Source organism: Bidens hawaiensis, unplaced genomic scaffold, assembly GCF_021521415.1.
Source record: "Bidens hawaiensis isolate Kalapana, Puna unplaced genomic scaffold, B.hawaiensis_p1.1 tig00000296_1, whole genome shotgun sequence".
Taxonomy (NCBI): Eukaryota; Viridiplantae; Streptophyta; class Magnoliopsida; order Asterales; family Asteraceae; genus Bidens; species Bidens hawaiensis.
In genome coordinates, this window is record NW_027491024.1 from 3,184,494 (window position 1) to 3,198,880 (window position 14,387).

The 14,387-nt window shown below is 35.0% G+C and overlaps 2 protein-coding genes across 3 annotated transcripts; both read left to right on the top strand.

Moving 5' to 3' along the window:
* The first annotated feature begins 4,171 nt into the window (after positions 1 to 4,171).
* LOC143620651 (UDP-glucose 6-dehydrogenase 4-like) lies at positions 4,172 to 6,709 on the top strand. Its single transcript, XM_077092297.1, has 2 exons — positions 4,172 to 4,273; positions 5,058 to 6,709. Exon 2 carries the CDS (start codon positions 5,089 to 5,091, stop codon positions 6,535 to 6,537), a length of 1,449 nt encoding a protein of 482 aa, XP_076948412.1. The 5' UTR covers positions 4,172 to 4,273; positions 5,058 to 5,088; the 3' UTR covers positions 6,538 to 6,709.
* Positions 6,710 to 7,844: 1,135 nt separating this feature from the next.
* On the top strand, positions 7,845 to 10,908 carry LOC143620660 (AT-rich interactive domain-containing protein 1-like). Of its 2 annotated transcripts, XM_077092306.1 has the most exons (4): positions 7,845 to 8,247; positions 9,198 to 9,342; positions 9,766 to 10,623; positions 10,657 to 10,908. In XM_077092306.1, the coding sequence occupies exons 2-4, from the start codon at positions 9,204 to 9,206 to the stop codon at positions 10,782 to 10,784; spliced, it is 1,125 nt and encodes a 374-aa protein (XP_076948421.1). In that variant the 5' UTR covers positions 7,845 to 8,247; positions 9,198 to 9,203; the 3' UTR covers positions 10,785 to 10,908. The 2 variants fall into 2 exon arrangements, with proteins under 2 accessions (XP_076948421.1, XP_076948415.1); XM_077092300.1 differs by having other exon boundaries at positions 9,766 to 10,908.
* Positions 10,909 to 14,387: the final 3,479 nt, after the last annotated feature.

Sequence of the window (14,387 nt, forward strand, 5' to 3'; positions counted from 1 at the left end):
GAGCAAAACCTAGATTAAAAGTGTATTGAGTTAGTAGATGGTCTTAAAAGCTTTAAAGTAAAATAACATGACAAGTAAGATAATAATCGAGGTTTGAGGGTTAAAGTGTAAATATATAAGAAATGAAAGTAATGGATTTTGAAAAGTAAGTTTACTCGAAATCGGGTCTCGGTATTCTATTCATTAGTTTTACTTAACCTTTGTTAAGTAAATATTTGGGTATAATTGCGATATTGCAAAGTTAAATAGATACCAAAACGAGATTTTACGAGTGTTCGGATTTATCGGTTCAAGTCTTGATAATTGGTCAAGCCTAAAGCCAAGATTCCAGAGTGATAAATGTTATGAGATAACTCAATAAAATCAAAAGAAACTTAACCAAGTATGTAGTTCTATTAAGAAGAACCTCAACGTCTGCTAAGCGAGTGTTTGGCCTTGTCGGTCCAAACTAGTTATAAGATCAATTTGGATCCGACATACCAAATATTGTGAGAAAACAATTAAAATTAGTTTATAATATAGTTTTAAAGAAAATATGAGATTCAGTGGTCCAAAACACAACTGGTATGTCTTAAGCGAGTGAACTCGGTTTAGTTCGGTCTTGGTTGTGTCCTTGACTCGGAATAAGACCGAGGATGGTTACCACATACCCAATACCATAGAACTTATTAAAATAAATTAAAAATGATAATACTCAAGTATTACATACAACATGTTAATAATAAAGTATTTAAACAAGAGTTCGGTTTTGGTTCGGTCCTTGACTCGGAATGAAACCGAGAGTGGTTGCCACATACCCAATACCATAGAACTCATTAAAATGATTTGGAAACTAAAATAATTAGAAACTAAACAACATTAATAAGCTTACATAAATTAAAGTGTTTAACAAGGACTATAATAGTCCTCCATGTAGTCTTGCCTAGCAATACACCTAAACCGACATGGCCGGAGAAGGGAAAACCAAGAAAACAAGGAAAATATGTTGTAAACAAGCTATGATAATAAGCTTTGATTAACAAGAATTAGTTAGAAACAAAGATTAGCATTAGTTTAACCTTGAGAAGTCAAACTATCAAGAGTTTGAAAGATGAACACTTAGATCTTAGATTGTGGAGAGTTTGAGAAGAAAGATCAAACCAGAATGGGTGCATGGGAATTTATTTTTATACTGAAAAAGCAGAGGTTACTCATAAGAGGTATACACGCAATTTGATTGGTTAAAATGATCAAACAATGCACAAACAAACAAAAAACGAGCTGGTGATCTGCTGGCCTGCCTAGGCATCGCGCGACAACCTTAGGCCATAGGGCCATGCATAGCGGCACCCTGGGGGGGGGGGGGTTGGCCTTTAGTTATATTTTTGACGATTTGGGTTCCTGAAGTTCGTTTTAAGTCATTTTTAGCCATAAAAGGGTGTTTTAAGGTACCGAAATGGATGTTTTTTTGATCCAACAATTGTGTAACATAAATGAATATAAAACCCAAAATTTTATTAATAACGAAGGAATGGAAAGACCAAAACGGGTCGGGTTTCCGATACAAATACAAATACAAGTTAAGCCGAAAATGACGAATGTCACACATACCATTAATTCTCCTGCCTTTTTAATGGCTTACAAACTAAGAGGTATGATAACATGCACTTAATGAGTTAAATCCCCCACCAAACCTATCATTATACTATAACAATTAAGAACTTTGGTGCCGTCAAGGCTCCTATTGGACCATTTGGCGGCACCGTATTGCTCCACAAATTTTGTCTTTTTTTTTTTATTTTTTTAAGTTCAGCTATCGCATAACGAATATAACGGAACCAACTGAACGTCAATTTGTTTTTCTTTTTCGGGTACCATAACAAACGTGACGGAAAAACCGACAAAATTCGCGTAGACTTACCGCCTCAACGACTGAGTTTTACCAACTGATGCCACCCCTTTTGTTTACCTCAGTTTATATATATATATATATATATATATATATATATATATATATATATATATATATATATATGTATATATATATATATAGGGTGGGGTTAAAATAAGAAGTGGAGTGTGTCTAAAAAGTATAAGAAGTAATATGGTGCGTTAAATATGTTGATCTAATGGTGGATATGGAAAGTGTGTTTATTGTGCGGTGTGTTTTATTAGATCCAATGGTGAAAACACACTTTCTACACTTCTTAGGAAAAATCTACTTCTTATTATAACATTGCTATATATATATATATATATATATATATATATATATATATTAGTTCTGGTATCGTAACAAACATGACAGAAACCGACCGAATTCATGTACACTCACCACCTCAACATCCGAGACCGAAAACACTCGGGGTTTACCAATGACCAGATTTTACTAACCCTTTTGTTTCAAGTACCGTAACGACATAGCCGAAACCGACCGAATTCCCATCGACTCGCCATCTCAACACTAGGGACGTACAACGCTCACTAATGCACATGTTTAACCAACCAAATTAAAAAAGTTTCACATGTTTTAATATATTTATATGTTAATTTAATGAATTATCTTTCGGACTTAATACTGGTACCATTATGAACGTATCAAATATTGAGCGCCTATGCATCGACTCGCCGTCACAACATTCAGGTTTAACGAGCGCACTGGTTTTAGCGACCGAATAAACATTGTTTTAAATATGTTAATTCTTTTTTACAATACGCTATACACCGCTAATTTCACATTTTTTAATATATTTATATGTTAATTTGATGAATTTATCTTTTGGGCTTAATAGTGGTACCATTATGAACGTAACAAATACCGAGCGCATATGCACGCAACGTTCGGGTTTAACGATCGCACTAGTTTTACCGACCAAATAAACATTGTTTTAAATATGTTAATTTATTTTACAATACGCTATACACCGCTACTTTTATATGTTTTATTATAAATATGCTAATTTGACAAATTTATTTTCTAGATTTAGTTCCGGTACCGTAACAAACTTAGCCAATACCGACCGTAATCGTGTTGATTACGGACTCTTTAATACATATATTTTTTATTATAAGTTATACGAGTGTCGATACTGTTTTAAGCGTTAATAAATTAATTTTTTTTAATTTTGTGTCGGTATTTTAACGAAGATAACCCATACCAACTACCGAATCCATATTAGTGCATTATTGCAACGTGACAATTATATAAACAGATTTGAATTGCCACGGCGCAACACGCCAGGTAGTGAACTAGTTATTTAACAATTAACAACACCTAGAAATTAGGAAATGAATAAGGAAACATGGTGATTTAAGTTGTGAAGGCACGTGGGGTCCTTAGAATGGTTGCATAGTGAGTTTAAACCTAACTGATTAACTATGAGATCCAAGTAGGCCGGGACCCCGATCCACGCTATGTAGGTCCGCCCATGGCACCATCCCTTTTAACTCTACAGCGCCATTCCCATGGTGGCAACATCCCCTCTCATGATAGGCGGGGTCCAGTAGTCCACTTTAATCTAACCAATCATGTTAAAACACATACACACATATTTATTTATTATTATTTTTTTTAGTTAATCAAATTAACTCACAACATTTAAATTAAGGGATGATAATATTCCATTGTTCTGTATGTGGCATAGAACATGATAAACTAGCTCTTGCTAGTTATCCCACAGTATAACGTTAAGATGTTTTATAATAAAAAGTGAGCTGAATTAGGATGCATTTTTGAACTTTTGATACGAGGAGTATATGTTAATTCTTTATTCAGATAAATGTTGCTCATAGGGAGAAGGAATATATTCTTCAAAATGCTATTAACCAGGAAATCCAAATATTTTTTTATTTTTTCATTTAGACATTGTAAAATTTAAATGTATTTAAAAAACACTATACGAAATTTATTTACAACATGAACAAAGTAATAAAAATTACATGTGAATTTCCAACATGAATTGGAAGTTAAAATCAGAAGAAAGTAATTTCCAAGGAAATATTAAATTAAAAATGGCAATCCTATTAAGAATCAATTATGGGTTAGTTTAAATTTCTTGAAAAGCGTGTATATGGATATATATAAATTTCTTTATATATATATATATTAAATTAAATAATAATAACCGGTGCTTAATTTGTGTAGGTATGTATGTATGTATCTATCTCTCCTCAATTTCTGCCATATTAACTTCCTCTATTCTCGACTTTGATCTCTTCTTTCTCTCGTTTACTTGTATTAGGTTTTGTTAGCCACCTCTGCCGTTACTTAATCTTCTTTCTTTCTTTCTTTCTGGTAAATTATTAATTTACTGATTTTGATTCATGTTAGTTAGTATTTTGCATGCTTCATCTGTTGCTAATGTTAATAAATAATATGCAACTTTTGGGAGGGGTTTACTTGTAACAATGCTAGATCTGGATCATAACACTTTGATCTCTATCTCTTAGCTTGTGATACTCATATTGTTTCAGTTTTTGCTTAGGTTTTCAGTGTACAGTACTTGCTTTTGATTTTTTATCCCAGTATTCTATTTAAGTGCATAAAACCAAATAAATTGATCTGAAACCAAAATGGACGGCCTGGTTTGGTTTTATGTTTTTTTTTTAAACCCAACTTACGGTTCCGTTTTGGTTTTGCATGTAACATAAACCGAAAAAACCAAACTCAACCGAAACAACTTCATATATTTTTACTTTTCTTATGCTAACTAATTAATAAAAGTGTAATACATGTGTAACTCAAATATTTTTAGCTCAATTGTATACTGACCAATTAGTGTAATTAACAAAATCATATAGGCCCAAATTCATTAATTTGGTCCAAAATTAATAACAGATCCGCAAAACCGAAACCAAACTCAGACCAGAAACCAAAACCGAATGGTTTTCGAAAACTCAGAAACTGAAGTTTAGTTTTTGGTTCTGTTTTCGCCCAAAACCAACCGAAACCGAACCGTAATCGTGCTTTTGTCTTATAAAACTATCATTAAAACACAATTAGCAACACACGTGTAGATCACATGCATACAAGTTTATACAACCAGTTGCATGATCATCATTGTGTTCTTATGTTATAGGAGTTAAATTAAGAAGAAATAAAAAAACAAAATGGTGAAAATCTGTTGTATTGGAGCCGGTTATGTTGGAGGCCCAACTATGGCTGTCATTGCATACAAATGTCCATCAGTTGAGGTGGCGGTTGTTGATATCTCGGTCCCCCGAATCACAGCATGGAACAGCGATAAACTCCCTATTTATGAGCCTGGGCTCGATGAAGTGGTGAAAAAATGCAGGGGTAAAAATTTATTCTTCAGTAATGAAATTGAGAAACATGTTGCAGTTGCAGATATCGTTTTTGTATCAGTAAACACTCCCACGAAAACCTCGGGCCTTGGAGCCGGAAAAGCAGCCGATTTGACGTATTGGGAAAGCGCTGCGCGTATGATAGCCGACGTATCAAAATCTTCAAAGATTGTAGTTGAAAAGTCAACGGTTCCGGTAAGAACAGCAGAGGCCATTGAAAAGATTTTGACTCACAACACTAAAGGCATTAAGTTTCAAGTCCTTTCGAATCCCGAGTTTCTTGCTGAAGGTACTGCAATCACTGATCTTTTTAACCCAGATCGGGTTCTAATCGGTGGGCGTGAGGAAACCATGGCCGGGTTGAAAGCTATCCAAACGTTGAAAGACATATACGCGCACTGGGTCCCGCAGGACCGAATTATATGCACTAATCTTTGGTCTGCAGAGCTGTCAAAGCTTGCAGCTAATGCTTTCTTGGCACAAAGAATCTCTTCCGTTAACTCAATGTCAGCATTATGTGAGGCTACAGGCGCAGACGTGACTCAAGTTTCATACGCTGTTAGTAAAGACTCGAGGATCGGGTCGAAGTTTCTTAACGCGAGTGTCGGTTTTGGTGGGTCGTGTTTTCAAAAAGACATATTGAACTTGGTGTACATTTGTGAGTGTAACGGGCTCCCGGAGGTGGCTAATTACTGGAAACAAGTTATAAAGATCAATGATTACCAAAAAAGTCGATTCGTGAATTGGCTCGTTTCCTCCATGTTTAACACGGTGTCAGGAAAGAAGATTGCGATATTAGGATTCTCGTTTAAGAAAGATACCGGTGATACACGAGAAACGCCTGCAATTGACGTGTGCAGAGGTTTGTTATCTGATAAAGCTCAGTTAGTTATATATGATCCGCAAGTACCCGAAGCACAAATGATTAAGGATCTTTCAATCCCTAAGTTTCATTGGGACCAACCTGCATCGACTATCCATATATATGAAGATGTGGTGAAGCAAAGTGTTAAGGTGGTTCATGGCGCGTATGAAGCTGCCAAAGATGCGCATGCGATATGTATTCTAACGGAGTGGGACGAGTTTAGAAGTCTTGATTACCAAAAGATATATAACAGCATGCCGAAGCCGGCTTATATGTTTGATGGTAGGAATGTGGTAGATGTTGCAAAGTTAAGGGAGATTGGGTTTATTGTTTATTCTATTGGGAAGCCATTGGACCCATGGCTAAAGGACATGCCTGCCATTGCTTGAAGATGGATTATTGTTTTACTACTAGCTAAATTAACTTCCTATGGTTATCTTTCTTTTTTTTTAGTGTTTTGTTTGTGACATTTTTTTTTGTTCTTGGATTAGCTTATGTTTTGAATGATGCAGTTATAGCTTATATTAAGTAATTGGTAATTAAACTCTTTTGATTTTTGTTTATTTAGACCCTTAGTATATTAGGTGTTTATGGTGTGGTTCAACGGATTTGACTGTTATGGTTCGAACCAATAACTATGGTTCTGGAATGACAAAACAAACCGACTCGGTTGGGTGTGTTAGTCCTAAATGAATGAAGACCGTTTGTGGTTACAAACTTAAAATACACATATAATTATGGTGGTCTAGAAACTAGCGTCTCGAGACTTGCTTGAAGTGGCCTTGGTTTGTAAACGAGTTGGTCTCGAGACTTGCTTGAAGTGGCCTTGGTTTGTAAATGAGTTGAGCCCGATTCAAGATAAGTTGGCTCGTTTAAATTAAATCCAAAATTTTGATATGTTGAAGTTGTAACTTGTAACCCAAATTTAAATACTATATACATGATAAATTTTGTGGTTTACAAACTCGTTATGTGTAATGTTAAAAATATTACCTTTTTTTTACCATTTTTCTTTTATATTTTAATAATGTGGTAAAAAGTATATTTATTAACATGATTATAAGTTGACTTGTTTATATGTTTTAAATAATAATTAGAATTCATGGAGTTGAAGTATAAAAAATGACTTGGTTGTATTAAGTTTTGATTTACGAAAAAAAACAAATACACGGATGATTGTGGTAATGTACTATTGTCCGATAACATTTTGTTCTTAATATTGCATTGCAACTAAGTTTTGATAAAATAAGTCAATAACCATTATTAAAAAAACAATCTAAACACCTAAATGCATGAAGATCCGTTAGTTAACAATGGCAATCTTCCTCTACGTCGTCAGCGAAAACATTATAAAGATATTCGCATACGGCGGTTTTTGAAATCATCCCAAAAGTTGTCTTTATTAACGAGTTTGTTTCAAATTTTGCCGAAGAAGATAAGTTACAAACACATGTCAATTCTGATCGGGAGTTAAAAAGCAGATCGTCGCGAATATCAAGTCGTCGCATGCGGCGCGTTTGTATGGGACTTTTCTGGAGTTTCAAAAAAGATAAGAGACCTTTTAGAAACCTCTCTTCTCAACAGAGACATTTTAAATAACTATGTAAATTCTACGAGGACCAATTTTGTAACATGTAGGCTCGTTTTAGTAAGGTGGCTAATACATTGCACACGTGTAACAGGCTTAATTTAGCCGAACCGGTCTCGATGTTTACAATAAACGTCGACCCGTATCCATTCACCTCTGTTTTCATCGTGATCCCCAATTTCCATATGATCGACCTTCGATTTCTCTTTCTTTTCCAATTCAACAATCAAATCCAGTTATCAATTCATTCTCCTCTCGTCTTTCTCTATCCATCGATCTCAATTTTGCTCAATTTTGTTGTTTCTCCTAATTCATTTTAGGGTTAGGGTTCGTCGTTCAATTTTTTTGATTCAGGCCGTTTTTCGCTCGATCCGTTACATATTATTTGTGGGTTTTTGATTCTTTTCAGTAGCCCTATGTTTATTCGTCGTGAAATTATACATTGTTCGGTGTAATTTGGATCTAGGGTTTTCAAATGTTCGTGTTATTTGTAAATTGATTGAGGGATTTGGTAAGTGTGTTTGTTAATTGCTGTTTGCATATCTTATCTGTGTAACAATTGTTGATTTGTACGTATTTCAATACCTAGGGTTAGGGTTTCATGAAAAAATTGGGGATTTTTTTATTTGATTAAATTGGTCGTTGAAAATGGCTGTGAGTGGTTCGGGTTGAATGGGATTTGCAAGTTTGTGGTCCAATTTTGTGTAATTTTTTATTTTTAAAATTGTTCTTTGAATACATTATGCTAATTTATGTTCTGTTAACATTTTTGAAAGACATTTAGTGTTATAATAATATTGGCTTGCTAATTGCAACATGATTTTGTTTAGTGCTGCACTGCATGCAAACTAATGTAGAAGGCTGCTAACATGTTTATTGTTTCTTTGACAATTATGAGCATAAAAGGTAGTTAAAATGTCAATTTGATCATCCATCTTTAGCTTAGCTGTATGTTATTAATTCAAGAATAATTCTTTATGTTATCTAGTCGAGCGGCTTTAGTGTTTGTTATTATCCATTGTGTCGTCCCCTATATTAACTCAGTATATGACGTTACTTCTGTTGGTGTTATTGAGACAAGGGGAATGCACTATCCGAATCATAAGATACTTTAATTTTTCTGATTTTATTCCTTCAGACAGATGTTTTGCAAATCGTATAAACTTTCTGTCTTTTTAAATATAGAAGGATGACAGGCTTTGTGGTAGATATATGATGTGTGGTGTGCTGTTATGCTTATCTTTTTCTTCTTTTTATAGATCTTTCTTGTTATACTTCATTACTTCATTCTTTAACACATCAGTTTTGGCAGTTTTGCTCATTTTCAGTAAACTATTTAAAATCAACCATGGATTTCTAATTTTTGATTAGCATGACAGTTTCAGTGGTTCAGTTAAAGTTGTGTCTATTATATTTGAATGTTATATGCCAATCTGTGTTTATCTCTATATATCGTTGCAGGTTGTGATGGGAACCAAACGGGCCTTTGAAGAAGACCTGCAGGGCTTTATTAAGAACCCAAAACATCTCGATTATGCCACTAAACCGGCTTCAGTCACTGAAACTAAACTTTCTCTTGAAACCGTTCAAGTTGTTGGGATTCCAGGTACGTAGAGTGTTAAACTATATTGTGTTCTTGTGTATTCTTTTGACTCGTTTTTAGATTGTTATTCTTGTGGTGCGTTTTATGTGTGATTTGGCAACAAATTCACATGATACTTGAACAAGAAAGAAATTGTCAACCTTTATGGTATTTAAAAAGTCTACCATTATTGCATCAAATATGATTCGTTTTTTGTAAACGTATATTCCAATTATAATGTATATTCCAACTATAATCAACAAGAAAGGAATTAATGACCTTCATTGTATCCGTAACTTGACTGTTTATGAGAACCGGGCTTGTTAATTTACATGCTGTGCAATGCTTAAACCTAAGGTTAACAAAGCAGTATATCGTAAGCCACACGCTCATGCATGTGTACTTTTGGTTATTACTGTACTCATTTTTGCTTCTTTATGGATACAGGTGAAAATGACATATCTGTCCCTGATGTGGTTATTAAGGAGCTTGAAATTAATGAACCATTACCACTGGTGACTGGAATTGACAATAGTGAAGATGATTCTGGACCCGGGCCGCTGATTCCCCCTAATCTTTTCTCTGAACTTTTTGAATATAATTTCTCAAGAAGACAGCTGTTTCAGTATGAAGATATATATTCATCAGTATTTAATAGATCTCCCAGGAAAGAGATTCCTATTGGATCAAATCATCAAGCTGATGTTCCTGAATTCGACCCGGAAATGGCTAAAGAATATCATCAGCATGATGAAATGGAGCATTTGTTGGGAGTTTGTATCATCCCAACTTATAACTCCATGTTTGATTCTTCAAGTGATATACAAGCAGATTGTAAGTGTTCTGATCATGGCTCAGTTAGATGTGTGCAGCAACACGTGGAAGAAGCCCGTTTGAAGTTAAAAGAACGTTACGGGGAAGAAAAGTTTGTTGCTTTTGGAATGCTTGATATGGGAGAAGAAGTTGCAAGCAGGTGGAGTGAAGACGAAGAAAGACTTTATCATGCAGTTGTTTACTCAAACCCTGTATCTGTTGGTAGAATGTTCTGGAAACAACTGTCTGTTGCGTTTCCTTCTAGAACAAAGAAAGAACTCGTGAGCTATTACTTTAACGTGTTCATTCTTCGTAGACGCGCTGTTCAGAACCGTTCACGCTTTTTGGATATCGACAGTGATGATGATGAATGGTGTGGAAGCTATGCAGGGAGTTTCGGAAATGAAGTAGAAGATGATGATTTTGTTGTCGGTGATCGTGATTCATTTTCCGAAGATGGTGGCATTGATGGTAATAATGATGTTGGTGTCGGTGTTGGTTTAGATGATAAGAAAGTTGATGTAGAGTCATCTAAGAATGAAGATGAGGACGTGGTAACCGAGGGTGAGCAAGAAAACGCACAGTTGATATCTAAAGATGGTATCGTTGGACAAATGTCGAGGTGTTTTGAAAACGAAAAGGATGTTGTCTAGTAATCGAATATCTTTATGGTATGTCTTTTGTTTTCTAGTTTATGTTAGTTTTGTTGGCTTTTGGTTTTGGACATCATGGATGAGTTGCACATACAAATTGGAATTTGAGGTTTCCTTTTTGTTCTTGTTTTTTTAGGTTCTCTTCTAACCCTGGTTGTTTGGGTTCTTAAGTTAAATGTATAGAGGAATAAGAAAAGGTTGAATGGGATGCATTGGGTTTTGGTTGCATCCAAATTGGATGTTAAAAGTGAAAATATAAGATACGGATGAATATATGATATGACAGTTCATAGTTTGATGAGCTATGGTGAGTCACATTTTTTTTTATTTTAAACTAGGTAACATTTATTTTATTTTAAACTAGGTAATGGGGGCGCAGCGACGCTAACTCAGTCGGTTTCAGTTAAATTCGTTACAACATCAGCACTAAAAATGTCCAAAACGATTTCGACACACGTATAGCTTATGATTAAAATGACATGAATTTAATCGGTATCGGTTTGGTTCGTTATGCTACCTAGTAGACGCCAATAAGGCAATAATAGTAGCAAGCTTATGATACAAAAAATTCCTTATGATTAAAATGACATGAATTTAATCTGTATCAGTTTGGTTCGTTATGGTACTTAGTAGACGCGGATAATAGCAACAAGCTTATGATACAAAATATTAACATGTTTAAAACGATGTTTATTCGATGGGCAAAACTTTTGCGGCATTATGGCGGGAGTTAACATGAATTCGGTCGGTTTCAGAATAAACCCAAATAACAAAACTAGTTTTGTATTTCTTTTTGATATTCGTTACATATATTTTTCTAATTTGTTAAATTTGAAAGTATGATCTATTGACCGAATATACCGACAATTTAACACGCGGTACCTAACTATTATCATTTAATGCAGCATACATCAAGTTATATAACAGTTTTACCTAACGTTTTGGTGTCAATTTGAGAATTATATTATACTATATATTAATTTGGAACTTCTTATCATGATTCTGTGCATTAACTGTTGTACTAGTATAGAGTTGTGAATTTGTGCTTTAAAGGTTGCAATTGTGGTTCCTTCTATTGTACACACGTCTCTCTTGTAATAATATTCCCTCCCTATCATTTTCAAATTTCAACAGCAGATCTATCTCTTTCATTTTGTATCTGCTGCAAAACTACCACACCACCACCGCCCACTATCTCCGCTGCAAGTATGATGGTGATTTTGATTGAGTTTAGGGCTTTTGATGCTATCGTCTATGAAGACTTATTGTTCACTTTCCTTTTTGTGTGCATTCTCTCGTCGGTGTTTTCATCATACGTCTAGGTATGTTTAATCTTCACTTTCTGTCTCCAATTCCGTCTTGCTTTTTCGTAATCCATTCCTTCGTATGATGTTTGTAATCTGCAGGTGCGTAGGAAGCTTGAGATTAACTGGATTTTTTTGTAAGTTACATTATTTGGTTTTTAGTTGTTTTGGTACTTAGATGTTCTTAGTTACACACAAGATGACGTTTGTAGTACTTCGAATTGATATGCAGTGTCTTTGTGTAGGTCAAACTTTTGTTAAGCAATTTGACAATTGACATCATTCCCCCATTACAGTTGTTATTTTTGTTTTGCTTTGTTTGGTGTCTAATTTTATTTCATTTTTGTAGTTCATAACTTTCATCTTTTCTCCATTATTTTGTTCAATAATGTGTTTATGTTTTTTTTTAATAGTTACAAGTCTCTGATTTGCTGGTGTGCATCTGTATCTGTGTCTGAAGAGTTTTCACCCTAAGGTAATGCCATATTTATTTCATTTTCTCAATTTGTCAATAGTTAAAAACATACTTATCAAATGCGATAAGCGCTCGAAAGCGTTGAGGCTGGGCCTAGCGTCCAGGCGATAAGCGCAAAAAAAGCGCCCGATTTAAAAAAAAAGCGCACATTAAAAAAACAAATTTTTTTAACTAAAATAGAACATCTTAATAAGAAAACATGCATTCATTCTTGAAATAGTTCATAGAACAACCAAAATCCAAATCATGAAGTACGTCTTAATAATTAGAAAAACCTAATCATTAACACATATGTCATAATATCCAGTAATTCAACAACTCAAAAAGCATTCATTTTAACTGTCAAGAACAACAATTAGATCCATTAACACATTTATCATAATATCTAGATTTCCAAAAAATTAAAAAACTAAAACCTAATTACAAATTCTGAATATTTTAATCATTTAGTAACTGAAGTCAAATGATATTTATATGATATTTAATACACATGGGAAATTTGGGAAAAGATTGAGGTGCTTTAATAATGGATTTATAGGTACTCCTAGAGAACAGGAAAATGTTGTTCAAATGATATTTAACATGCATGGAAAGTTGGGATAATATTAATGGCGCTTTAAACATCTGAGTCATGCAAGTCGCATTTAATGCGCCTGGCGCTTTAAATGCGCTTAAGCGCAAAAGACGCTCAATTTTAACAACTACGGTTAAAAAAAAAAGAGACTCCAAATGAATTCACCAATTTGAAAGTTGCTGAAAGTGTATTCCAAAAAGCATATATATCAAAATCACTATATTAAATAATCATATAACAAAATCTTTTTTTCTCTCTCTTCATAGCTAGCCACCGACGTCACTTCAGCTGCCTCGCATCACCGTCATCTACCTTGGACTCACTGTCGTGGTATCGCCTCACCTCACCGTCATTGTAGACCGAAACCGTGGCAATGATGATGGTTGGCTTTCCTCTATTTATCTCATCCAAGGTATTGCGGTCATGCTTAATTGCTTCTATAATTTACTTGATTTTATTTAGGATTATAATTGAGCAACTGATAATTAGGATCACTTTGCGTTTATTTAATGGCGACATCGAAGCTACATGCTCTCTGGAGACTGGAATTACCCTGCTGTTCCCAAAAGCAGTGATGAAGGCTCAAGTATTGACGAATAGGGTCATGTTATATTTGGAGGCCCATGTCCACGAAAACGGGCATAACTTGGCCCACGAAGCTCCGTTTCAGGCCTATTACCAGTCAAATCGAAGCTTGAGACGAGGAGCACATTGTGGTGGCCCCTGTCCGAAGCTCAAAAACGCCTTCTAAATAAAGTTATGGGCCTTTTATTGTTTTTTCCGCACATGTTTTTATTTTTGGGTTTGTGTTTGGCCCGTGGCCCGTTTTAGGCCCATTTCATATTAGAACTTGAAGAAACACTAACCGGACCCCGGGCAGATTACGGGTAACCTGGGGGTTAGATAGATGTTTCCCACGAGGGGTTAGACCCAGGGAAGATGGTTCTTCTGATAACCTGCAAAACAGACACCGTGAGCTCGTCACTGAGAAGGGGGGGGGGTTCCTCCTTGTGACCACCCTCCGGCGTGAGAATCAGACTAGATTGCTCTTTAAATATAAATGTATATTAAGAGATTGCTAGAGCAGATATCAGGTATAATATGATAAGATATGTTAAGATGAGATGGTCATACCATTTGTGGTATTTATAGCCGAAGGTAGGTTTCCAAGGAGGTGTGGCCGGCTGCAACAGTATTCCTGTTCCACCAACAGTGGCCTACGCACGTGCCCTGCTGGTAGTTGGTGGGTA

Excerpts from the sequence above, each read along its gene's own strand:
- LOC143620651 (XM_077092297.1), top strand. The coding sequence starts at position 5,089 with ATGGTGAAAATCTGTTGTATTGGAGCCGGTTATGTTGGAGGCCCAACT.
- LOC143620660 (XM_077092300.1), top strand. The coding sequence starts at position 9,204 with ATGGGAACCAAACGGGCCTTTGAAGAAGACCTGCAGGGCTTTATTAAG. Across the intron at positions 9,343-9,765 it reads TCAAGTTGTTGGGATTCCAG|GTGAAAATGACATATCTGTC; the intron begins GTACGTAGAGTG and ends TTATGGATACAG.